This window comes from Ictalurus furcatus, chromosome 8 (genome assembly GCF_023375685.1).
Source record: "Ictalurus furcatus strain D&B chromosome 8, Billie_1.0, whole genome shotgun sequence".
NCBI lineage: Eukaryota > Metazoa > Chordata > Actinopteri > Siluriformes > Ictaluridae > Ictalurus > Ictalurus furcatus.
This window is the reverse complement of record NC_071262.1, coordinates 15,999,171-16,024,124: the sequence shown is the minus strand read 5'-3', so window position 1 is coordinate 16,024,124 and position 24,954 is coordinate 15,999,171. Positions and strand designations below refer to the sequence as shown.

The 24,954-nt window shown below is 39.5% G+C and overlaps 2 protein-coding genes across 2 annotated transcripts in view; one reads left to right on the top strand and one right to left on the bottom strand.

Moving 5' to 3' along the window:
• The window catches only part of nrg2b (neuregulin 2b), a 79,405-nt gene extending 64,678 nt beyond the window's left edge, over positions 1 to 14,727 (bottom strand). The window contains exon 1 of the mRNA XM_053631066.1: positions 14,152 to 14,727. Coding sequence (XP_053487041.1) covers positions 14,152 to 14,563 — 412 coding nt within the window. The 5' untranslated portion in view covers positions 14,564 to 14,727. The remainder of the gene's footprint in view (positions 1 to 14,151) is intronic.
• Positions 14,728 to 17,365: 2,638 nt separating this feature from the next.
• On the top strand, positions 17,366 to 19,754 carry LOC128611500 (transcriptional activator protein Pur-alpha-like). Its single transcript, XM_053631055.1, has one exon. It carries the CDS (start codon positions 18,322 to 18,324, stop codon positions 19,168 to 19,170), a length of 849 nt encoding a protein of 282 aa, XP_053487030.1. The 5' UTR covers positions 17,366 to 18,321; the 3' UTR covers positions 19,171 to 19,754.
• The last annotated feature ends 5,200 nt before the right edge of the window (positions 19,755 to 24,954 follow it).

The following is a 24,954-nucleotide window of genomic DNA, read 5'->3' as shown; positions in this document are numbered from 1 at the left end:
GTCAGCCTATAGAACATGTCTTTGGACTGGGGGAGGAAACTCAAGCACCCAGAAATAACCCCTGAAGCACAGGGAGAACATGCAAGCGCCACACATATAGGGCAGAGGCAGGATTCAAACTCTAACCCCGGAAGGGCAAGGCAAATGTGCAAACCACTAAGCCACTGTGACCCCCATTAATGGTTATGTCTTTCATGGACCAGTAATCTACCCCAGGAAGACTGGGCATAAGACAGGAATGGGATGCCAGTTCATCACAGGGCACCACACACACACAGACATTCACACACTCATTCACACCTAGGGCAGTTCAGAGTAGCCAATCCACTTATCGGCATGTTTTGGGAAGTCTGAAGAAACTGGAATATACAGTTCATCAGGAATAAACCTCTTTAGAACTCGCTTACTCATATGTACTGATGTAACTGAAGACATCCACAATTGTGAAACACCACAATTTAGAAAAAAAAGTGCACGGATGCCTGAATTGTCTAAATATGTTTATTCCAACTTACACCAAAGGAATTAACAAACACTAATGATATTAAAACACCTTTACACTATGATGTATAGTCGATTAATGCATTACCCCCCACCCCAATAATTATTCTCCTCTAAAATGGAGCATCTGGCCACAAGGGACAAATGAGCAAAATCATTTATTAGCTGCATTAATGTGAGAATGTGAACTCCTACATGGTAATTAGCTCTGATGGAAACAGCTCAGACAGTGCTACAAGGTAAACATAGTTGTTTTGATAAGTCGTAATATGATTGTTTTATTTTATAACAAGTCTACAGTATGTTAACAGGACAAGCATCGTTATTTGCTCATGAGTTTAACCAGGTGTGTCTAGTTCTAGATAACCAAAAAGCTAAGCTAGCCAAAAAGTGTTCAATCCCCAACAACTTAGACAGTGTTAGTAAAGTAAAATAGAAACAAACACCATTCCAAACAAAGTCAGATTTTAGAGAGAAGCACCAACCTGTCTTTTGGAAGGACTTATTGTAAGAATATCCTTTTCTGCTGCTTTGTTAAAGTAACACCCTTCCTTAAAAACCTTATTAGTGTTAATAATGTATATTAACGTATATTCATGTTCAAGACGTTTTGTTTTTTTTTGTAAAACTTTTATCAGTTTTACAGTTATTGATAATTGCCATTAATGTATAGACTGATTGTTATTTTAATGATTTGCAGTGTAATGTAACATCCATAATGAAAAACAATGAAACGTGAGATTTTAAGATGCTTCTGAATAATTACAGATTTTTAGCAGTACAGGCTCCAAGCTCTGTTAAGAGTTGAGTGATATTCATGCATCCTTCAAAAAACAGACTATGTTTTGTGATAAGCTGATTAAACAGATCCTTCCCTAATCAGTGTAAGGTCTGTGCAGTGCTGTATTGTAGGCTGTGTAGGCCTTTTTTCCTGATTACCAATATTCATTATGTTACAACACTAACTGCATATTTAATGGTTGGGTTGATTAGGGTTTAAGTTGTTGGTGTTGTTGGTTGTGAGATGCAAAAGGTTTAGAACCTCTTACCTAAAAGAACTTGAATGATTTGTAGCTTTATTGACACTGAAACTATTGGTTCAAACACAAAGATTTGTGGTCTCTGTGGACCCCCTTACCATCTCTTTTAGTTCAGGCCCCTTGAAGGCCCTCTACAGAATACTATACTATCATTATTCCCATCACACTGATGCTAGCGTGAAGTGCTGGATGAAAGAATATATAAATGCAGCTATCATTATTTGGTCAGAAGCTTTTTTATTTATTATTGCATATCCAATGCAAACATCAACGCATCATTAACATATTTTAGTAAAGGTTTCTATTTAAAAGCTCCCACAAACAACAAATAAGTGATTAAGGAAATAAGTAAATACAAACATTATTAATAAGAGGAAATAAATATGCTCATGAATGTATAAATACTCATTACTCAAATCAGATTTTTGCATTTATTTATCATGAAGTCTTTATATTTATTGAACATTTTTGGCAGACATGATCTCTCTCTCTCTCTCTCTCTCTCTCTCTCTCTCTCTCTCTCTCTCTGGTGTGTGTGTGTGTGTGTGTGAGTGATAGAGGGCTGAGGATGGTTCTGGTAGCCTCTAACTGATCAGATGAAAGATGCTGCTAAAGCTATAGTACATAGTCCTGCACACACACACACACACACACACACACACACACACACACACACACACAAAGTTCCCCAAACCTTCTATCTAGTGCTTTTCTCTCAAGGTCAGCTGATTCTCTCTCTCTCTCTCTCTCTCTCTCTCACACACACACACACACAGCCTATACAGAAATATATGCACATTCCATTTCACTCTTAAACTCACACTCTCTTATTTTCCCCCTCTTACACACAGGCACACACCCCACCATTTCATTTATTCTCACATCTTCACAAAGGCATCAACAGAACCACTCGATTCTTGCCTTGTGTATCTGCTTTAATAAGTCATTTACATGCAGGAATGGAGTCTGAAAAGATTGCCTTCCATTGGCAATGGAACCGTAGACTCTATACAGAATCTATAAGCTTGTGTTATTAACAGAAAAATGCATAAAGATCGACAACAGTTGCATTATGTCATTATGAACGTCTGTATTCACAGCACTGGATATATTTCTGTAAATGTAAGGTGTGAAAGAGAGTTTGTGTGTGTGTGTGTGTATGTGTGTGTGTGTGTGTGTGTGTGTGTGTGTGTGTGTGTGTGTGAGAGAGAGAGAGAGAGAGAGAGAGAGAGAGAGAGAGCATGCACTAGAAACACCTCTTTCACTCAGAGTGGAATATCTGCAGCACACAGCTGTCACCATGGAAACCACTATTGAGAAAAAGACAGACACACACACACACACACAGAGAGAGAGAGAGAGAGAGAGAGAGAGAGAGAGAGAGATAGTGAGAGAGAGAAGACAGAGACAGATCACCATTTGTGGCTGTACAGCCTTTGACTGATGCAATGTAAGATAACCCATGATACACTTTTCTGCAATATTGCAGGCATCACCTGTACTTAATACTGATTATCTCAATCGTCGCTCACAGAAAAAATATATCTAAAAATATTTTGTACCAGCTGTTTCTTGTTTGCTTGATGATTTGTATAGACAAGAAAATTATCATCAAACCATTTCATGGAAAAACTCTGGCCTGAAATTTGCCTTTTGTATCATTTATGCCAGACATAAAGTCATAAAGACAGGTTTTCTATTTTCTTTCTTTTTTTCATTCTTTATATATATATATATATATATATATATATATATATATATATATATATATATAAACAAAGCCAATATGGCTGGAAGCAAGATCAAACAAAAGAAAGTATAGTAGAAAGATACATGTTACTATTTATAAATGAAAGAGCTTTGACAAAAAAATCTTGAAACCCAATGACCAGATTTGGCTTGGACCCAAAAAGGTCTTGACAACAAGTACAAATGAGTGCAAAAGGTTCCATACTTCTTAGGACACAATAAAGAATTAAAAACATATATATTTTAACGAGGAAAACCTGGTCACAAAAAAATTAATGAATTCATTGTATTGGCACCCTAACAGCACTGAAATTGCTTACAACTATGTAAATGAACAGGTTACTTCAGTAATATTATTGTTAACAGTTTTTAAATTGATTTCAATGTAATTTACACATGTACATTTGCGTAAAAAAAGGAATTACACATATTATTTTTTTTAGCATCTCAAAACTGTTGTAGATTTAAATACTGGTTACAAAAGAACCTCATCAGTTCTGTGATATGCTTGACTACAATAATACTACATAAAAGATATCTGTGTGTAGTTACAGCCACAGAGTTGTTAATTGTTACTGATAAAATAATTCACTCACATGGATTTAGTTGGTGTTTGGGTGAAGTAGCATTTATGTTGAAGTGGTGGACATAAATAATGAACATCTACGAAACTGTTTTGTAAGACTGCGTTTAAAGTCACTGCACCATTGTGTCACTGCAGGCAGTAATGTATAAGCATAAATAAGTTTGAAAATAGCACTGCACAATCAGATTTTGAATGCCACACATTATCTTGCGCTACTGCCACTAGGCTACTTTAGCACAAGTACATCCATTTAGAGCAGAACCAAAGCAACAGAGTGCAAATGTGAAAATAACTGGCATGCACCCAATCAAAAAAAAAGGCAGGGTACGAAAATAGAGCCATCAGTGTGTTGGGTTTCACAAACATTTGATTACCACAATTCACTTAAAATTGGGTCAAACAGTGTACATGAATATATAAATAGTAAAATATCACATTCAGAAAGTTCCTATCACACTTTTATAATGTGATATAGATATTCTTTAACAAAACGTTAAGCCCATCCTTTGCCTTTATACCTCCCTCCAATCTTTACATATACTCTTAGCACTTTTGAACCTCGGTTGTTACATTCAACCCCCATTCATCTTGACATATCTGTTTTTACTATGGCAGATGACATACTCTGTCTTCTACAGATCACATCTAAATACCAAGACCAAGTGGATCATGGCAAAACTTTGACGTCTATTCTATGTTCATTCAATATTTCCTTTTGAATTGTATGCTTCCGCATATTTTTAAAACTTATAATAAAAAAAATTAAAGCACATTCTCTTTTTTTCACTCGGGGGGTGCAAACTTTGGCATACAACTGTAAAGACAAGTCTATATTTTCTGTGAACAATTCAAGGTCAACCTCTAACTGTATGTGTGTGTTTGTGGGTTTGCATCACACACCTTAAAAAAACCATGATCTCTACCATTACTGCCATACACTCATACACAGGTTTCGTGTTTGTGTTCCGTATACATCAACAGTTAGAAGTTGGCTAGTGAGGTATCATAACCTGCTGTTTGTAATGTATGTCCAAAGAACATGCCAGCATTGGAATTCAACGGGTTATTAATTCATGGACTCGCTGCTGCACACTGGAGTAAATCATTTTAATTGTCATGGCACATCCATTCAAAGCAAATAACTCAACATAACTGTATAAGAAATTAGAAGTGTCTTATTGTATGCCAGTGATATCCAATTTCGGTCCTGGAAACCTACTAAAACCTATACCACATAGTGTTTTTCCAGCTTTAAGACATGGTTTAGCTCATCTAATTAATTATCAATCCTACATCAGCCAAACAAGGGTTTTTTTTAGGCACAGAAAGCATGTATCAGTCAGGGGCATCCCATTGTGTGATTGGCTTTCACTGCAGTGCCTCTTACCTGGTTCCATCCTTACTGATGGCAGGATGGCTGACAGAGGCCGATTGGAGGAGCTTATTAAGCACATAGCATGTCAGGCATGGTTTACACATGCACTCGCATGGGAGCTTTGGCAGGCACAAGTGAATGGATTCCCCAGAGATATAGGCTGCTGGCTAATTGGAAAGCAAAAAGCGCTGACACTGCAAGTTGCTCTAAGCCAGAATTTTACAGCCACATTACAACCTCAGTGTCTTGCCCATACAGATAGAGCTAATCAAAGCATATGAACCAATACTGATGATCTTAAACCTTAAAATTTAAATTTCACTTTTTACAGTTGTAACCAATTAGACCACTCTGTTTTCTAACTGGTACAAATAATCTTAAAATAATCTATTCATTATGGTATGTGTTATTATTTATCACGATTACTGGAGATGCAAATATGTCATATAAAAACATATTCGTAAGTATGAATGCACTGATGCATCAAGCATGAGATAAGGGCAATGGTAGCTCAGTGGTTAAAATGTTGGACGTCTGACCAGAAGGTTGTGAGTTCTTGAGCAAGGACCTTAACCTTCAACTGCTCAAGTGTACAAATAAGATGAATGTATGTCGCTCTGGATAAAGGTGTCTGCCAAATGCCATAAATGTATTAAAAAAAATATGTAAAAAATAACCTTAAAGAGGATGCATGAAAGTTTATACCTTATTTCATCACTATAGATCAGAAAATTAAGAAAATTGGAGTAAATGTAAGGCTCATTTGTTATGTAGAAGCACATAATAATTATACGACTAATCAATTCAAACTTGATCAACAATCCAATTTTTGTCTCCATAGACCACAAATAAAACATATTTTTACTCAAATTTTCAAAGGATTTTTATAAGAGGTGCACAGTCTCTCCTATGATGCTATCCAAAGAAAAAACTTCATATACTCACCTAGCTGTGAATAATTAGGGTGTAAACAGGTTACTAACCTTACAGAACTGCAACACACACATAACTGCATGACGCACACGGCGTGAGCTATGTATCATGGGGTACGAAAGTGCAGTAATTATGATCTAATATGATGGCCTACTTAACAGTGCTAATGCCTATTAGCCTACTATGAATCAGTCAAGTTTGCTAAGCAGTAATGTGTTGACCCGATACTTCAGGCACTGCACTGTTATCAATTCATTTCTGAATTAGACATTCCTGACACCCCTGTGAGGAAAGAGCAGCTACAGGGAAAGTGGGAGAGGGAGAGGGAGAAAGAGGATGAGCTGAAAGTAAGTGATGAATAGTTGATGAAGTGCTTGCAGGCAGAAAAGAAGTGAAAATACATCTTTCTTTCTCCCTCTCTCCACCTCTCTACTCCTCTCACTCCTTCTTTCAAAGTACATGCACCCCAAAACATGATTTTTAAATAGATAACTCCTCTTGTATGGCTGATTTTTTTTGGGTCAGATTTAAATCAGACAGATTTCCAAGTAACTATGAATATCTGGTAATGTCATATGGACTGGTCCATGCTCCCTCAGTCTTCCAGACCTTCACCACTAATGTACTTAGCTGTGACATGCTGGGAAAATGTATGGTTGCCTACATTGATAATATTTTAATCTACTCCAACTCCCTAATTCAACTCAACCAACATATAAGGGTCTGGATTGATTTATCCAGAACAATTTTTTTGTGACCGCCCTATTATCAAGAGAGTTCGAAGAGAGCCAAGGGAGCAAACTTGGCCATGCTGTCTGGGATGGGGGAATGGCATACTCTATCTCTCCTGTCAAGCATTACACAAGCCAACTGTGGGTGTCTTTGAGCTAATTTAAGTGGAAGAGGACAGATAGCACTTTCCTTCATGTATGTTTGTGTGTTACGTTGTCCTGTGGCATGAGCAGCAGTCGACAAAATGCAGTTCACTGGCTTCATGTGTCTCATAGGAATGTTAGTCTTAGTAGCTTTCATATTATAGAAGAAAGCTGCCTGGTGGGTTGGAATAGGTAGGTGACCAAATTGGAGAGAAAAATGGGGAAATGGTAAATGGTCTGAACTTATATAACGCTTTTATCCAAAGCGCTTTACACTGTGTCTCATTCACCCATTCACACACACACTCACACACCAATGGTAGCAGAGCTGCCATGCAAGGTGCTAGCTTTTCACCAGGAGCAACTTAGGGTTCAGTGTCTTGCCCAAGGACACTTCAGTATGTGGAGCCATGTGGGCCGGGAATCGAACCGCCAACCGTAGGATTAGTGGACAACCCACTCTACCACCTGAACCACAGCAACCCGCAAAAAAGAACAGATTGTTTGAAAGTCACAAGTCACCTTTCTGGGCTACAACCTACGTCAAATAGGTGTTGTCATGGACACAGACAAAGTCTAGCAGCAGTGTGGCCCGTGCCCAAAACTATAAAGGAAATGTAAAAATCCCTAAGGCTTTATTTCTAGGGCAAATGTCTTCTGTTGATTCATTCATTAGAAATTTCAGCATCATTGAAGCCCCTCTCACATCACTGCATAAAGAATGGTGAAAAAAAAACCCTTAAAGCAAACTTTTACCTTAGCCCCAGTTCTAAAACACCCTGATCCAAGTTCAACATTCATAGTAGAAGAGGGGGTGAGAAACATCTGGTCTTAATGCCAGGGCATCCTAGCCAAGTGTATTCCATAGCACTTTTTCCCATTTAAAGAATCTCACACCCACAGAAAGAAACATGGAATTGCTAGCATATATTGTCCAGGTTCCAAGCATGTTAAAGCAGATGCCCCATTATATATGTAGAATGATGAATCACTAGAATTCATATCACTAGAATCAATGCTTTACTGCTGCCATAAGCTGGGATGTCTATTGCCAAATCATCAAAGCCCTCAAAGATCACCTCAATGCCTCCAAACAAGAGCTATGTCCCCTCCAATCGCTGCAAAGCTCTGATAACCTGGATTCATACTTCCATTGCCACTGGTCAACTGGGAGTTACAAAGACCCAGCAACTCCTTACCATGAAATATTGGTGGAGAACCATGCTCCAGAACACACAGAGATTTGTTAAGACATGATCTGTGTGTGTCCTTTAATTTATTGTGCATTTGTTACAATGATTCCGATCCCCATCAGCCGATACCAAACCCACACAAATGTTTCTGTTTTATATGATAAAAGTTCACCAAAAAAAATGCAAGTATAAATCTAAGCTTTCTGAGCTGAAAAAAATTAGTTTTTGCGAGGAAAGAAAAACCTTGCAGATATTTGCAGTTACTTGCAGACAGCTATCTTTTTTCAGTAGCAAGGAGAATGTGCATGATGCATGTGCATACTATACTGTATATGTGGGCTATAACTATGCTAGGATAAACAACTTACCTAAAACTGGCAGAAGCATCTCTTCTCTTCTCTTTCGAATGTAATCTGTAATCTGTTGTTCGGCATTTGAAACACAGTCAATAACTGGTTTCGGTTTGGTTTTGGTAGAGGAAAAACAGAAAAGAACGCTTACTGGGACTAAAATCCTAAAGCAACAATGACAATAATTACATTACCCCACCTCTCTATGTAAAACTAGTCCAATATGAATAGGTGTGTTAGGGATTTCGCATTTCAGGTGAAATTACTATTTAAATTGATCAAAGCTTTATTTTCATAATATTTAACATTTCATACTGCTACCTACCCATCTCCTACACACACACACACACACACACACACACACATTATATGTATGGCTCTATCCTCTGTGGTAAATATGAATGCATAGTGTGCTAAGTGGTGTAAAGCACACTGAGTGAGGCTTGAAACTTTCTACAGCCGGCAGGTCCTCAAGTAATCAAATATTACTTTTAAACTTAATTTATTTGTATAATATCCTCACGAGATTAGTGAGATAAGGTGACTGTACCACTACACAATTAGTTGGCTGCAGGAGCAGCCACACTGGATACACTGGCTAAGCAATTGTTTTCCTATGGAGAGAATGTGTTCCCCTCATTGCAGGTGTAATTAAAGTTTAATCAAACTCAAATTTGACTCTGTTTGCTTCATAAACTCAACTACAAAGAAAAAAAAACACTGTATGAGACATGGTATAAAGACTCAGTTTGTACAGGAATGGAGGGAAAAAATTCTCTTAATTTCCAACACTAAATCATTTACACATTTGCCATGACACTGGTCTAAAAATACTGCACAGTGACGTGTTAGCAGCGAGACCGATACGCCATTATACACTAACAAGGGTGGTCCTATTCCTTTTTGTCTTAAACTGGATGCTTTTTTTCAACTGTATCCAGAAAAACACTGTTGAACAGCTTTCATCTAATCCACAGTGAGTGTGTCTCGATGATGCAATGCACCAACCACAAGGTAAGCGAAGAGCAAAATGCTCATAACCTGCAGGGAGCCACACACCTCCTCACCGATGGTGTGCTTTCCCCACAGCCATTCTAGGCTCTTATCATTTCTATTAAATAATGCGTAGAACTTACTCATTATCTACTCACATTTTTAAGACTTTCAAATATCAAATATTAAAAAATAGGGACTCATCTATATTGTGTTTGTATGTCAAACATACATGCGTTAACAGAAGTGTTTTTCTTCAAAGGAGCAAAAGAAAATGTCACAGAAGACAGCTTCTGAAAAAAGAACCACTGATGTATGCCAACAAGCTATTAAAAAAAAAAAAGCTATAGGCGATAATAGGTTTACATTAGTAGAGGGTTCGGTGTGCCAGTGCAAGAAAAACTAAGAGTTGTTCAATTATTCAGTCACTTGATAGACATTAGCTATCCTCCCTCTGCTAAAGAACACTCACAACAACCATAATATTCCAAAGTCTTACTGATTATTATCACGGATGTATTTTATGACAAAATCAAACAATTAAGACAAAATTCAACAATTAAAAGGGCATTTTAATTGGAGCCATTCCTAAATTTTTGAACATAAGAACACAGAACCAGTTACAATACACTGTATTAAAACATTATGTCATAACTAGTACCTTTCCCAGTTTTATTAATATTGCATATAGAGTTTTGCGTTAATGAATTTTAAATTAAACCCATTCAAGTAAAATAGGTTTATAACTATAGTAACTAAATACTATCAAAACTATAACTTTGACAATTGTTGATATGTATCACTAAAGATAATAGGCCTAATACAATGGCAGACCCCATGACGATATGTGACCTGCCCCATGTTGAGAACCAAATATGTGCAACCCTTCATTATGTAATTCTTGGACGCTGATGTGCTCACCTGAAACTAGTCTTGACCTGCATTACAACAACATCCCCAACAGTTGGGGCTATTTCGCTATCTATCACTTAGACCTTCTGATACTCTCATCTTGCTATATAACAAAGGAACAATAACTAAGGATGCAAAATACACACACAACAAAATCTTCACTTGTGGTCTTATGAGGTTCATCTAATTGGGTATAGAGTTCATCTGAAGACCATACTGACTCTGCATTTCACAAACACATACACAAGTGTCAGAAGTGTGGCTTGAAACAGAAAGTGACAGTATCAAACTAGTGTATGATTAAATGTATTATTCTTACAAATCCCATCTCTCTCTCTCTCTCTCTCTCTCTCTCTCTCTCTCTCTCTCTCTCTTTCATGCTACTGCAGGATGTAGTGTGTCTGTGTAAGGAATAAGGCAGAGTCACAGAGGAATTCAGCATATGCTTACACTAACTCCAACCTTAACACAACACCCACCATTAACTCTGCCACTAACAGATCCACCTTTACACATACATCAGTTCCGTTTTGTGTATAGACACATATTTGTCTTTATACAGGAGCCGGAAACTCATAATGATAAACCCCGGGAAAACACCACACCGTATATACTTTTTCATCTTCGTCCATCTGAAACACACCCAGACGTAAGATCAGATCTCAGACACAGACAGCAGTTCTTTTCTAATGGAAGCTTTGTTTGGAGGTTGACCAGATGATTGGTTGGCTAATTGGATCCATTGGCACCCCCCATTAACTCCACCATTACCAGCACAGACCTCAGGTAAATTGATGTCTAATTCCAGAATCTCCAGAATGTATTCCCAACTTACTCAACCTGTATATTTACATGTTTTATGTAATTGCACTTCACTCTGCAATCAGTGGTTCATCAGGTTACTCAATTTTAGTTTGTGCTGCATTCCACTGATTACAGAGCAAAGCACAATTGGCAGTTTCATTGTAATTTTACAGACCAGGAAATGCTTGTTCAGTCTTCAACTGTCCAGTTTCAGTTAACCAGTGGTTAACTTAATCCTGTTCTTAGCTGACAGCCGTGGAACCTATATATATATATATATATATATATATATATATATATATATATATATATATCTATATATCTATCTATATATATATATATATATATATATATATATATATATATATACAGTCTTCTGCTGTTGTAGCCCATGTGCCTCAAGGTTTGACATGTGCATTCTGAGATGCTTTTCTGCTCACTGTGGTTGTAACGAGTGGTAATTTGAACTACCATAGCCACCCTGAACCAGTCTGACCATTATCCTCTGATCTACTGCAGAACCACCATGCAATGTATGTGTTTTTTTTGGTTTTGTTTTGTTTTGTTGGACCATTCTGTGTAAACTCTAGACACTGTTGTGGGTGAAACTCCCAGGAGATCAGCAGGTTTTTTTTTTAAATAGTCTAATTTGAATAGGTGACTGGGACCAACGCTGCAGGGACAAGGTCACTTTTTTTAATTTGTTTTTTACCCATTCTAATGTTTGATATGAACATTAACTGAAGCTCTTTGCCTGTCTCTGCGTCCATGATTGTATGCATTGTGCTGCTTCCACATGATTGAGGTGTCCCTAACAGGTGTTATACTATAACAGGCATTTGTATATATATATACAATTTAGCTATTCACTAGCTAAATAATATATATATATATATATATATATATATATATATATATATATATATATATATATACTGGTTATTATTTAGCTAGTGAACAAGATAAATTTTGTTCTAACTCATAGGTAATTTCAGCATCTCATTGCCATATATAATATAATGCCAATACAGCATTGAACTGTGCTTATGTTATCACTGCATCAGCATTACATAATAAATTAACTGATTTCATTCTCATTGCCTTTAATCATATCAGTGATAGCAGAAAATTTAATTATGTGCCTTATAGTTTGTTCATTATAATGCCAGTTCCTGTGTTAGCCTGCTTATACGCCATGATGTCTGGATAATGCTAATTACCATTATGCAATCCTATATGAGAAATTTGCTTAAAAATAATAGAGGTGCATCTTTTATTTATCCAAATTGAGCACAATATAAATTAATGTGATTAATAGAAAAGGAATATGACTTAATTTAGTAAAATCCATTAGATTTGTTAGGCTCATATTTAATAATAGAATAATTCCAATAATCACTTTTGTATTGAGTTATTATTATCCATTTTTTGCTAAATTAACTGGGGGGGCAATGGACCATCAAGATCGAACTTTGTGCAAGGTTTCAATGCTTAACTTAAAGACACTGCGTCAAAATATACCTAATATAATAGCAAGGGTGTCTAGCACTTAATACGACATATGGACCCCATGTACATAGAACAAGCAGTGCTCAACGAATGGGATAATTTAAATTAATTTTAGCTGAGTATTATCATAAACCAGCCAAGGAGTCGATTAAATCACTGGTCATCCAATTACCAAGCCTAGTTTCTAGTTATGTTGATGCTAAAATAACTGAAAGTAAAAATGTCCAAATTGAACCTGTGTGTGGAAAAACAAGGTCTAAAGGTTAAAGAATATTTAGTAGGATTGTATTAGGGCTGGTTATCATGTGCCAATTCTACAGTTACCCGTTGTAGGTTGAAAAGGTCACAATTTTCAGGGTGTAACAGGAAAAGAATGGTCAAGTTCACAATTTAGAAACTTTTAGATTATCCATTATGTGCTTCTGACTTCTCTTCGCTATCACTGCTGTTTTTGGTTAAATTAGATCTCCAAAAAAGAATTAAACAGCCATGAATGATGAAAAAACCTTTTTCATTGAACTGGTTTATCATTTTTTAAGCCAGTATACCTCTGGTTAACCAGCATTAGGCTTGTGTTTTAAAGAACTAGAAAAGATTAATCTGAAACGCACGATGGTATATTAATATACCCTTTATCTGCATTTTCAGTCGAAATCTCTTTGCAGTACTTGCTCTCACACAGCTCTTTTCTCAGTTCCGATCACATGGTCTTGTGCGCCTAGCCCAATAAAAGCAAAGTGACACGTTGACATCTGCAGCGTTACATATTGGTTACACATAAGCATAGCACCTTAAACAGAGGCATTAAACTAAATTGAGGATGTCAAACGTTTCACTCCACACACTGGCTTGTATTGCCAGGTTTTTTGTTTTTGTTTTGTTTTGTTTTTTCTAAAAAAAAAAATAAAAAAAAAGGACTGGGTCTAATGCTACAGTACATCATCTTTCCACACTGCATCATTTGAAACTATGTTTTAAATGAAGTAGCCTAATCTATGGATTGGAAAGATCTGTGTATGCTGCAGCCTAGACAACATCAGAGCTCGTGGTCTGGGAGATAACGATAATTGGTAATTTAATGCAGGCTAACCTGATGTGGTCGGTCTGTGTGTGTCCTGGTGTATTTCTAGACTGTTGAAACGCCCAGAACATACAGTGCGGTTGATCATACTTGCATATGTTTTTACCACTGAAAGAACAAATATCTAAAGCAGGAAGATTAGGATACGTTATAAAACCTTAATTATGATGATTATATACAGGAATGCATTGCCACAGCAATAGCGCGCGTACCAACACACACTACTGGCCGATATAAAGAATAAACTTACCGCAGTCCTCGCACAGAATGCGCTCCACATCTTTTTTGAGAGTCTTCTCAACGGTGTCACGAGGAGCAAACGACGCCTTGAACACCAGCGGCTCCTCTGTGGGGTCCATGAAAAATATGTATCTGTGGTCCTTCTCCACTGCGACGCACGGAGCCTCAGAGCCAAAGTCGCCAACGGTGACGAGCTGCTGGCGCTCGAGACCGCCGCTGTTGGTCGGCCACACGTTCAGTACTCGGACGCTCACGCTGTACGTTTCGGCGGATGCGTTGGCGGGCAGCTCCTGGACCTCGCCCTCGATCACCACGGCCGATCGGTACGCCTGCTCCTGCAGGGAATCTAAGCTCGGGGCGTAGCACGCAAAGGAGACCCCGACGAGCAGCATGGAGAAGTGCACCGCATCAAGCCTCCTCATGCCGTCGGCTGTGGCTCAGGGGCGGCCGGCCGCAGTGGTGCAGGTGCAGGTGCAGTGGTTTCGGGGCGAACGCAGGACGAGGAGGACAACGGAGTAGGGTTACGGCGGCGGAGGGGTATGGCGGGCGGGCTCCGGTGGCGGGGCAGAGCGGCAGACCTTGCGCAGGCTGTGCCCATGCCATCTGTGGGCGCCGCTTTCCCCGCGCGGTTTCGTGACGGGGGACCGCGGGACGCTCAGGAACCGGAAACGGCCCCGGGCAGCGGGGCTCGTTGATGCATTCTCCTTCAGCGCAGTCCCCCAACGCCGGTGTGCGTTCATAAATTACGCTCCTCGCGAGACGCCGAGACGCCGCTAGTCTTTCTGCGTCCAGTGAAATGTCATCGCCCGGGTGGGCATAATGTCATAGATGAAAAAAAAAACTTGGATTCTTCAGAAATTATTTGGGTGCAATGCACACAACAAAACGGATTTATCCAAAACGGTTTCTCGAGGTGTCCGATCTTAAGGTCTTCTTGTAGATTTTACGCTTGAATTGCTCTCCAAAGGGCGACGACACACGCAAGACATGCAGCTGGGCGATGCAACAAGCGCGTCCCCTCTACTGCTCACTGCACACAGGCGCGCGCGCATACACACACACTCACACACACACACACACACACACACCTACAGCGACCAACAATCGCCTGCCTCCTGTCACTCGGGCGTCTTCTTGTACTCCTTGGTGCAAATAAAACTAAAAGGGGAGACAGTGTGACCATCAAGCTGCATGCGGCGGCCACTGGAGGTCAGCAAGAAATCTCCCCCAATCTCACTGTCAGCTGATCAAATATTCGAGCAAAGCGTCGGTGGTTTATAACACAACTGCATCGCAAGCGAAGAGCATAGAGCTTTTCCATGTACAGCATAAGCTCAGGCCGCCGCAGACCGCAGACTTGGAGGCGATGAATAGCGCTGCAAAAGGAGCTCTCATGGAATCGATGTCCAGACGATCAGAAATTAATTTAACGCTGCTATCCTGTTTTATGTGAAATCGGCTGCCGCATTCAGGTGACATTCACCATTTTGCCCCAAAACGCGACCTGGCGGGGGTCAGAGCAGCAGAAGAGCAGCCCACCGACCATCATATCAGCCATATTTACCACGGCAACAGGTCCTGCGGGCATTTGGCTGCGAGAGGGCACTGTCTATTAATAAAGGGAGGAGACCGGGCATTGCTGCGTTATGACAGTCAAAGAGCGCATGAGCATCATAGTAATGACACACGATCGGTAGGAATGGATTACAAAGTGCGTATTTATGAATAAAATGGGAAGTTAAAGTGACAGACGTGGTTGCATCATTTTGGTCGTATCGATAGACTAAATGCGTCGTGAGACACTGGCTGTTGCTGGGCGACGCTCATTAACTGCTGTGGGGCGACATCTGCAGGCCAAAGGACGTGATCATGGCGCACACATTTGGTAGACAAATGAATCTCTGCTATAATACCCACCTTTGCACAGATACAGAGAAATGAACCGTTTCCACATTTGTGAATGCACAAAAATATTTTTTTTAAACAAAAAATTTAAAATCAGACTACTTCATTCGAGAAATATCCTTTTATGGTAGCCATGACATGGTGGTCACGGGATATATAATGATTATTCTGTCACTGAGTAATGCTTTTTCTATACCATTTTTAAATTATTATTATTTATAATTCTTCACCATTGTCCTGGTCTCTCGAAAATCTATAAACTATCGCACTGGCTCTTCCTAACGGGGGCCTGAGAGCCGGTGCTGTCCGCGGTGCTGAAATTACAAAGCCCCACTCATCCCCTCTTACATTACTTACTCGATATAAATGTTGCTTCTTCTCCTTCTCTCGTGCCAGTCAGTGACTAATTCATTCTACACGTCGTTTTACATTAGAAATGTAAGCTATATTTTTGCTTCATGCTTGCTGAATGCAGTTTATCCATGGAATAATTTGTCAAAGATTTGAAACAACGAATAACTGTTGAACAAAAATCTGAAAGTGGCAAATAAATAGATAAATAAATAAATAAAGCCGAATAAAAGGTATTATACAGATACAAACAATGAAACTATGTCCTTAAGAGTAGGCTACAGTAGGTGCTGTTAGGATATTAAATGATGTTATGGTATAATTACAATACTGTAAATACTTAAGAAATTCTGTTAAGTGGAGGTGCCTTCAAAAATGATGAATGGGAAAGTTCAAAATAAATGTTATATTAAACAAACAAACAAACAACCAAGCAAATAACAAAATACATTAAATCATAATTTCACTTTCCATTTAAAACTGCACAGGTACACCGACAGCTTTCTAAGGAATCTGGCTGATTGGTTTATTCCTGGCTTCTTGAAGAACCTGCTAGTTCTTTTGTCACTGAAAATAAAATCCTAGAGTTCCTAGGATGATTTCCTAATGATGGTTTTTCTCAGAAGCTTAGCATACATAAAACATTAAATTGTGTTTTTCTTTTTTCTTTCTGGGACAAAATATTGTTTGGAAATCATTTTCCCTTTTCTACTGACAGACTAGGCATAAATGGACCTTTAAGAAAAAATGTCTATGAAATGTGGGGTGCCTAAGACTCGTGTAAAGAAAATGTTCCCCTAATTAAAAGTGTTCTATCCTGGTATCTCTCTCTCACTCTCTCTCTCTCTCAATCTCTCTCACTCTCTCTCCAAATATACACACGCACACTCTCTTCACACACAAGACTTGCGCAATGCTGCGTATGTCACGCGCCGTTCTGACGCTACCTAACACACCCACAATCGTCAGTCTTTCGGACTACGGCATTCACTAAATTCCGGGGGTTTCAGTACCGCGACGTAAAATGGGCGTTCCTAGGGGTGTGACAAAGACGCCCCCTTATTAAAAAATAAAAAATACAGGTGACCGAACATGCGCAGAATACTTTTTTTGCGCGGGCATTCCCAGGATCTGCAGGCACTTTTTTTCCAGGGATTTCAGGACAGCGTAACAGATATTGCGTCATAGGGTAGGCGTGGCCTATTTTGAGAATCTGCGTAGGTCAACAATCATGCGCAGTTTGGGAAGAAAAGCCTTTTTCTGTAGATCTGTCAGTGATCAGGGGTTTTTACATCTATTCTGCTATAACTTCAGATACCTGATCACAGTGGTTTCATGTTTGAAAAATACTATTGCCAAGAAATGCTTATTTCACTTAAATAATCTCAAAGTCTTATTGACTTTACATCAATTCTATTGTGTCCTATCATGCAAGACTTTTTAACCTCAGTATCGTTTCCTGTTGTTGCCCCATTATAAAAAATAAACAAACTCATAATTATCTATGTTTTCATACTCAACTTTATTTACACAGGATGAGCAAAGTTGACAGTTTGAATAACTAGTTAATTTAGCATTTACAGGATTAAAAAAAAAAACCAATAGTTACCGATATAACTGTTTTGTCCTACATCTTACATGTCAGATCCTGCCAATGCCCGCGCAACACAAAATTATTCTGCGCATGTTCGGTGACCTTGTTTATTTATTTATTTTATTTTATTTTGTAAGGGGGCGTTTTGCCACACCTCCAGAAACGCCCATTTTACGTCGCGGTACTGAACCTCCCGGAATTGAGTGAATGCCCCTTTGCAGTACCTTAGTTTTCCTGCGCGTCGTTTGCAGATATCGCGAGAGCGGCTGTTGGGGTTAGCAGCAGGGTGAGGGAGAGACGAGAGAGAAGGTAAGCGGAGGAGGCTACATCATGGCGGACAGAGACAGCGGTAGCGAGCACGGAGGATTCGCCACAGGCCCCGGTGGCGGCCCGATGCACCAGGGGGCGATGGGCGCTTCATCGCGGCTCCAACATGACACGGAGGAGCTGGCGTCGAAGCGCGTCGACATCCAGAACAAACGCTTCTACCTGGACGTGAAGCAGAACGCCAAAGGCCGCTTTCTGAAGATCGCCGAGGTCGGGGCTGCGGGAAATAAGAGTCGCCTGACCCTGTCCATGTCAGTAGCCGTGGAGTTCCGTGACTACTTGGGCGACTTCATCGAGCACTACGCACAGCTGGGCCCCAGCCACCCGGACACAGTGCAGGACGAGCCGCGGCGAGCGCTCAAGAGCGAGTTTCTAGTGCGGGAGAATCGGAAGTACTACATGGATCTGAAGGAGAACCAGAGGGGGCGGTTTCTGAGGATCCGACAGACCGTGAATCGGGGCCCCGGCTTGGGCACGGCGCAAGGCCAGACCATCGCTCTTCCAGCGCAGGGGCTGATCGAGTTCCGCGACGCTTTGGCCAAGCTCATCGATGACTATGGCGTGGACGAGGATCCGGCGGAGCTGCCCGAGGGCACGTCGCTCACCGTGGACAACAAGCGCTTCTTCTTTGACGTGGGCTCGAACAAGTATGGCGTGTTTATGCGGGTCAGCGAAGTGAAGCCGACGTACCGCAACTCCATCACAGTGCCGTGCAAAGTGTGGTCCAAGTTCGGTGCCACGTTCTGCAAATACGCGGATGAAATGAAGAAGATCCAGGAGAGGAGCAGGGAGAGGAGGGCGCGCGAGCTCTTACCGGAGGCCCTGCACGGCGATGACGGGGAGGAGGATTAATGGACGTGACGCTTAACGGCGGAGGACGGAACATAGCCTACTTTTCGACGAAATGGTCATGTAGACAGAAGTTACTGTAAAAGAAATGCCGCGATGGGAGATTTCACTGGATCGTCATCCACACGCAACACTCACAGATTTTTGCAGTTGCATCACTTCGTTCATCGACCGGTTATTATCCACTTACTCAACCATATAAAAGTAAGCCGCTGCTATCAATAACACGATCCACGAACTGTGTCCGAGACGGTCAGAATGTCATAGGTCGGAGTTGTGTGTTTGCCCATGCGTTTTTTTGTACACGTCCAAGCTATTATACTGATAGGATACTGTTACAAAGTGCAAATTGAAAAAGCGAAAAAAGGAAAACAAATGCTAAGACTTTCTAGCACAAAGCTACTGTATTTGGGACCATGTGAACCAAATTTTTAATATGGGGAAAAAAAAGGAAATCTCCGTTTGAAGGTACGTTTAGGATGAAGTGCTGTTTGTATTGTGGGCTCACGCGCACAGTCCATCTGCTGAACGGATCTCGACCGAGGAATTCGTGCACTTGTACTCATATGCCTTTTAAAAGCATAAAGAGCAAAGGAAGTCGTGTTAGCTCGTCATGCAACATTTGTTTTCTACTCTAGAGTTGGTAAGGGGAGTAACAACTCAGTAAAGTCGGGGGTCGGAGAGACTATTATGCTATTATGACATGATATAAACGTTTATTTCTATTAAATATATCAACCCTGTTGCACCATGCACAGCAAAATCCACAATGTTGAATCCACAGTGCTAGATTAATTCCTCTGGGCGCAAAAGAGCATGGTGTTAAATCCAACACTGAGGATTTTGCTGTGTGCCCACTGCCGTCCGGGCACGTTTCATTCAAGTGCTAACTTAGAAATACAAATTTATGATTTTGTGAATCAGATGTATTTAGATTCTTATATATATTAAAAAAACCCACGTTTTCTGTGGGGTTTTCTTTCTTTTCTTTTTTTCTTGTTTGTTGGGGACGGAGATTGGGGGGGGGGTACTTAAAAAAAGGAGCTGTTCCACTAGTGTGAGCATGCGCAGATGTGTGGTGCCCCTGCGCGGCGCGTCCACTACAACGTCCAAAACCAACCTGGTGCCTTAATGCTCGCCACACGTTTACATGCTTTACGTGTCATTCGCTTTTGATTGCTGTTCATCTTGCTCGTCACAACATTTCTGTCGCCATGCCACTTGTGGTGCTTCTAAAGGACTTTTTAACAAGTTAAACTCTAAAGAGGCTCACGGGTTTCTCTCCTGTCTGCGTTCACCTGGGAACACAGATGATGACGACAACAATGATGATGATGATGATGAACCAATGTTTATGTAAACATGGTTGTAGTCATACAGAGGCTGTGAAGGTTTGCTCCTCATGCTCCTAATTAAAAAAAAGTTATTTGTTAAAATAAATGGAAGTGGATAGGGAGAAACTTGCTGTCTATGGCTCCAGCCCTTGTGTTTTGCTCTTTTGGACCGCATGAGTAGAATTAGGGCAGAGGCGGTAGCCTGTATGTTTTTGTATGGTGCTAATAAACCCCACTCGCCGGTTTATGTGTTTTGTCAGTCTTGCAAATCTGACATCGATTTCAGTTTTGTCAACCGCACGCACAACATCTTGCCGTTCCAAGTTCTGCTAACAAAGCTCATAGCGTTAACGTTTCAGCCAAGGTCGCCTGTTGATTATTCCAACAGCCATGAGTAGACAGGAGACCAAAGGTGGTCCAGGAAAACAAAAAACTGTCCATATCTGGAGGGCCAAGTGTATTAACCTGCCCAGGAGCTACTGAGTACTAGCAGCCCTGCAATATTGTAGGTTATGTGCCAAGACCTGCATTCACTCTGCATGGTCTGGATACAGCAGTGTATCTAACCTAAATATGTGTGAATGCATGAGAATGTTTTTTTTTATGTTAGTGCTAAATTTGTGACTGTTCCATGCTGCTTAGGACAAAGGTTGATCTCCGTTGACCATGTGCAGAACATTTTTTTGTGCATTATTTTTTTTCTTGCTTGTTGCTTAGTAGCCACGTCCCCCATGTCTCAAGTGACATTAAAGGCTGTCGATGTCATGTTAAACAGCTCAGTGTGGAGCTTCTCGAGCAGTGAAGTGTTTGGTTGCTCATTTGTCTCTTTTAATGGCACAATGCTTCCTGTACGGAGTCTGAAATATTTATTTGAGGGGAAAAAAAATAATATTTGAAAATGTTATTATAAAAAAATAAAATAAAATATAATATAAAAAATAGAATCAGGAATCAGGAAAAAAAAGGAAATCTCTTAAAATAAGACAGATTACCACTGTTCAGAGACATGGCAAGATAGGTGTTCTTTAGTTATAGTAAGAAATTGTGCTAAGGTTTGACAGCTGGTGTTTATATGTTACCTGAGAGAAAGAGAAATGCAGTCAGTCTTGTGTTCAGTGAGTCTATAAACATCAACAACAGCCTACTGACTCAGTGGGGTTTTCCAGCTGAGGACTCCCCTTTATCAGGTCTGTACAATCTTACAGACAGCGTGGCTGGAAATTTTAGTTTCCGTCCAAGCCGGAGCATCAACCGATAGTCTACTGACGGCTAAGATAAACTGATTAAACTGTGAGGCTCCTGAATAATCGGAACAAAAACCTGCACCCACACCTGACGTCCGGGGATAAGATTGGACCTCCCTGGCCTAGGTGGTGTCCTTAACCTGCTAAGGATGTGAGCACAGGAGCACTTTTTCTCTCTGCCCTCCCTTCTAACATAACCCTCAGTCTGGTTATGTTTGGTGTAGACCATACGCTCCTCAAGATGTGTGCTTTCTTTCTACACCACTTACTTCTATTTAAAATATCCTGTTTCTAGTCTTTTCTCTATTTTCTAGACCTCCCCTCTCCCTTTGGGTGATGAAGCTCATGTTTTCCTATCACTGCCCTGATCTGATTACCAAACTCTTCAATGGGTGCCACAAATGCAATGACTTGACCAGTTTGATTAAGCTTCTTGTTCATACACAGGGCAGTACAACAACTCATAACTGGAAATAAAAACGAGCCATTTGAGCTTGAAAGGGTGGAACACTTATAATCCTAAACAAATCACAAAATGTACAGATTGATTTGCACTCAAAAGATGCTTCTCTCAATCAAATGCACATGCTTGTGTAAGAGGCTTTATTCGAGAGAGAAAAAAAGAACTCTACTCCATTCTAAAGGTGCTATTAAGTACTAAACGGCTCTGTGATTTCACTTTCTGGCTGTAAAACTGGCAGCGTTCCACCAAGAGTGTCTGTCCCAGAGCGTTTGACATCACTCACTCCACACCAGCAAAGTTCTAGCTTTGCTTCCAATCCACAGAGCGCTTATTTGATAAAAGGTCTACAAGCACTGTGGTAAATATTGATAAAGAGCAAAACACACACACACGCATAGTACTCTTGGTACTATACATATACAGGAATGAATCCTGAACAGTGCTCCTTCTGTGAGGTGGGGAACCTGAGTTAAGTTTAACATAGTCTCATGTTAGTGGTGCTCCTTCTATTGTGGTCTGTCCTTAAGTGTCAGAATGTGTGTTTCTTAACATTATTGCTCTGTAGCTGTGACTACTTTAAAGCTCTCATGTATCCGCAGCTACAAAACAAAATCAACCCAGACTTAACATAACACAACCAATAAAGAGACAAGTAAGATGCAGCAAAACTTTAATAAGCTCTCAGTGTGTATGTGTGTGTGTGTGTGTGTGAGCGTGCATTGTTATAAATTTTCAGTTCACTTTCCTGAAATCACAGCCAGATGCAGTTCTCTGTTAGTTCTCTCGTTATGGTCCTAATCTGTCACAAGCTTAAGGCCTTGAACAGACCTGCTTTGCATATACATGTTTGCATATTTCTGTCTTTCCACATACAGAGATTGTATAGACTATGGGTTCAAAACATTATTTGGACAGTAGGGCTGGGTTTAGAATGATAGGAATCACAAGTAACTATAAAGGAGGATCCCTACATATCCCATGTTCCACCCCTGTTTTATTCTCTGAAATGTGTTGTACTGAAAAGATTAAATATATGACATGTAATGTGTGTGTGTGTATATATGGTTTGTTACATATGATGCTCCTCTTTATGAAAAAAAGATATAAAACATATATATATATATATATATATATATATATATATATATATATATATATATATATATATAGGAAAAGCATATTGCAGTTTTATTTACTTTGTATTTTATACTTACAGAAAGCATTGAATCAAATGGATAAATACTTGCACTTTAAATATATTAAGAAAAATAAAAAGTCTGCATATTATTTTTGATAGGAGATCTCACATTCAAAACAGTATAACGTTACTTTCCAGGCTTTGTGACAATTGCTGTTGGCCAGAGATGTATGTTCTTCTACTTATTGAAGTCTATTTTGTCTGTGTTACAGAAGGTTTACTAAAAGTCAATTGCATGATGAAGTAGTAGTGCACCAACTGTTCTTTTATTTAGTTGGTTAAAATGTCTGATAAAAAAAACTGTGACGATTGCGCTCATGTATGTATCTATGTTAAACTTCAGGCAACCATTTTAGGATATGGTTTATTTTCTGCCTTCTTTCTAACGCGAATATGGTGCTTACATTGGCTTAGAAGAAGTACCTCTCATCCAACTCTTCATCATCCACTTCCATCTTCTGTATCCCGCACACACCCCCTTGCTGTTTGTGTATTCTCACAAGTTTATTGAATTTCTGTTATTGGTATCCAGTGTGTTTTTGTACAGGTACGTACCTTGTTTCTGAGTTGGAAAGCCTGTTTTTTTTTTTTTTTTTTTGTCTGAAAATGACTAATTGCAATAAAACCTCCATTCCCCCCCCCCCCCCGGTTGTTGTCGTTGTTGTCCTATTTGCATGGATTGTATTTGGCTAAATCAGTGAATCTGAATACTACCCATATGTGCAAATGCTAAATATTGAAGGAATGAAGTGATGAAGATACACACCCAAGAAGGATGTCATGACGCCCTCTGTTGGCGGAATAAAGAGCTGTCCACGGTGCTGAAAAAAACACCCACCCCTCACCCCACCCCAATGTCCTGAAACATTAGCCAGCATGAATACATCAGTGCTATGAAGCCTGGAAGCCGACAAAAGTATCTAAACATGAATTTCATATATTAGAATCATATACATGTCATTTTTTTCCCGTAGACTATTTAATAAATGAATTTTTTGCTAATATTTTTTTCTTTGTTTTGAACTTGCTAGGTATATGATTCGCCTTAAAACAACATATCATTTGAAATTATGTGTTTATTTACACTATACAAAACAATGAAAAATATTTAATGTAACTTTTCTATCATTCAAATATACAGTGCTGTGAAAAAGTATCTGCCTTCGTTTTATCTTCGATTTTGTTTTAATTTCTGAAACAATTTAGTATGAGATATACACAAAAAAAGAAGAAATCATTACTTTTTCACAGAACTGTAGAACATTCATATTTAGACACTTTTGTCACCTTATAAACTCCATACAATACAGTCTAAACATTATGGAATTAAGATGGTGTTGGGTTTGAAGCCCCTGGTAAATATTTGTGATCCTGAAGATGTCATTTAATAAGCATTTACCAATGGTAGACTGAATATATCTAACTAAAGCAAAAAGCTATAAAAATCTTATTTTGATTGAACAGTACTAGTATTCATGAATGCTGTGTGGTGTGATTACATATTTTGTACACATTTTTAATGGCACAGTGCCACTTCCCTTTCATCAT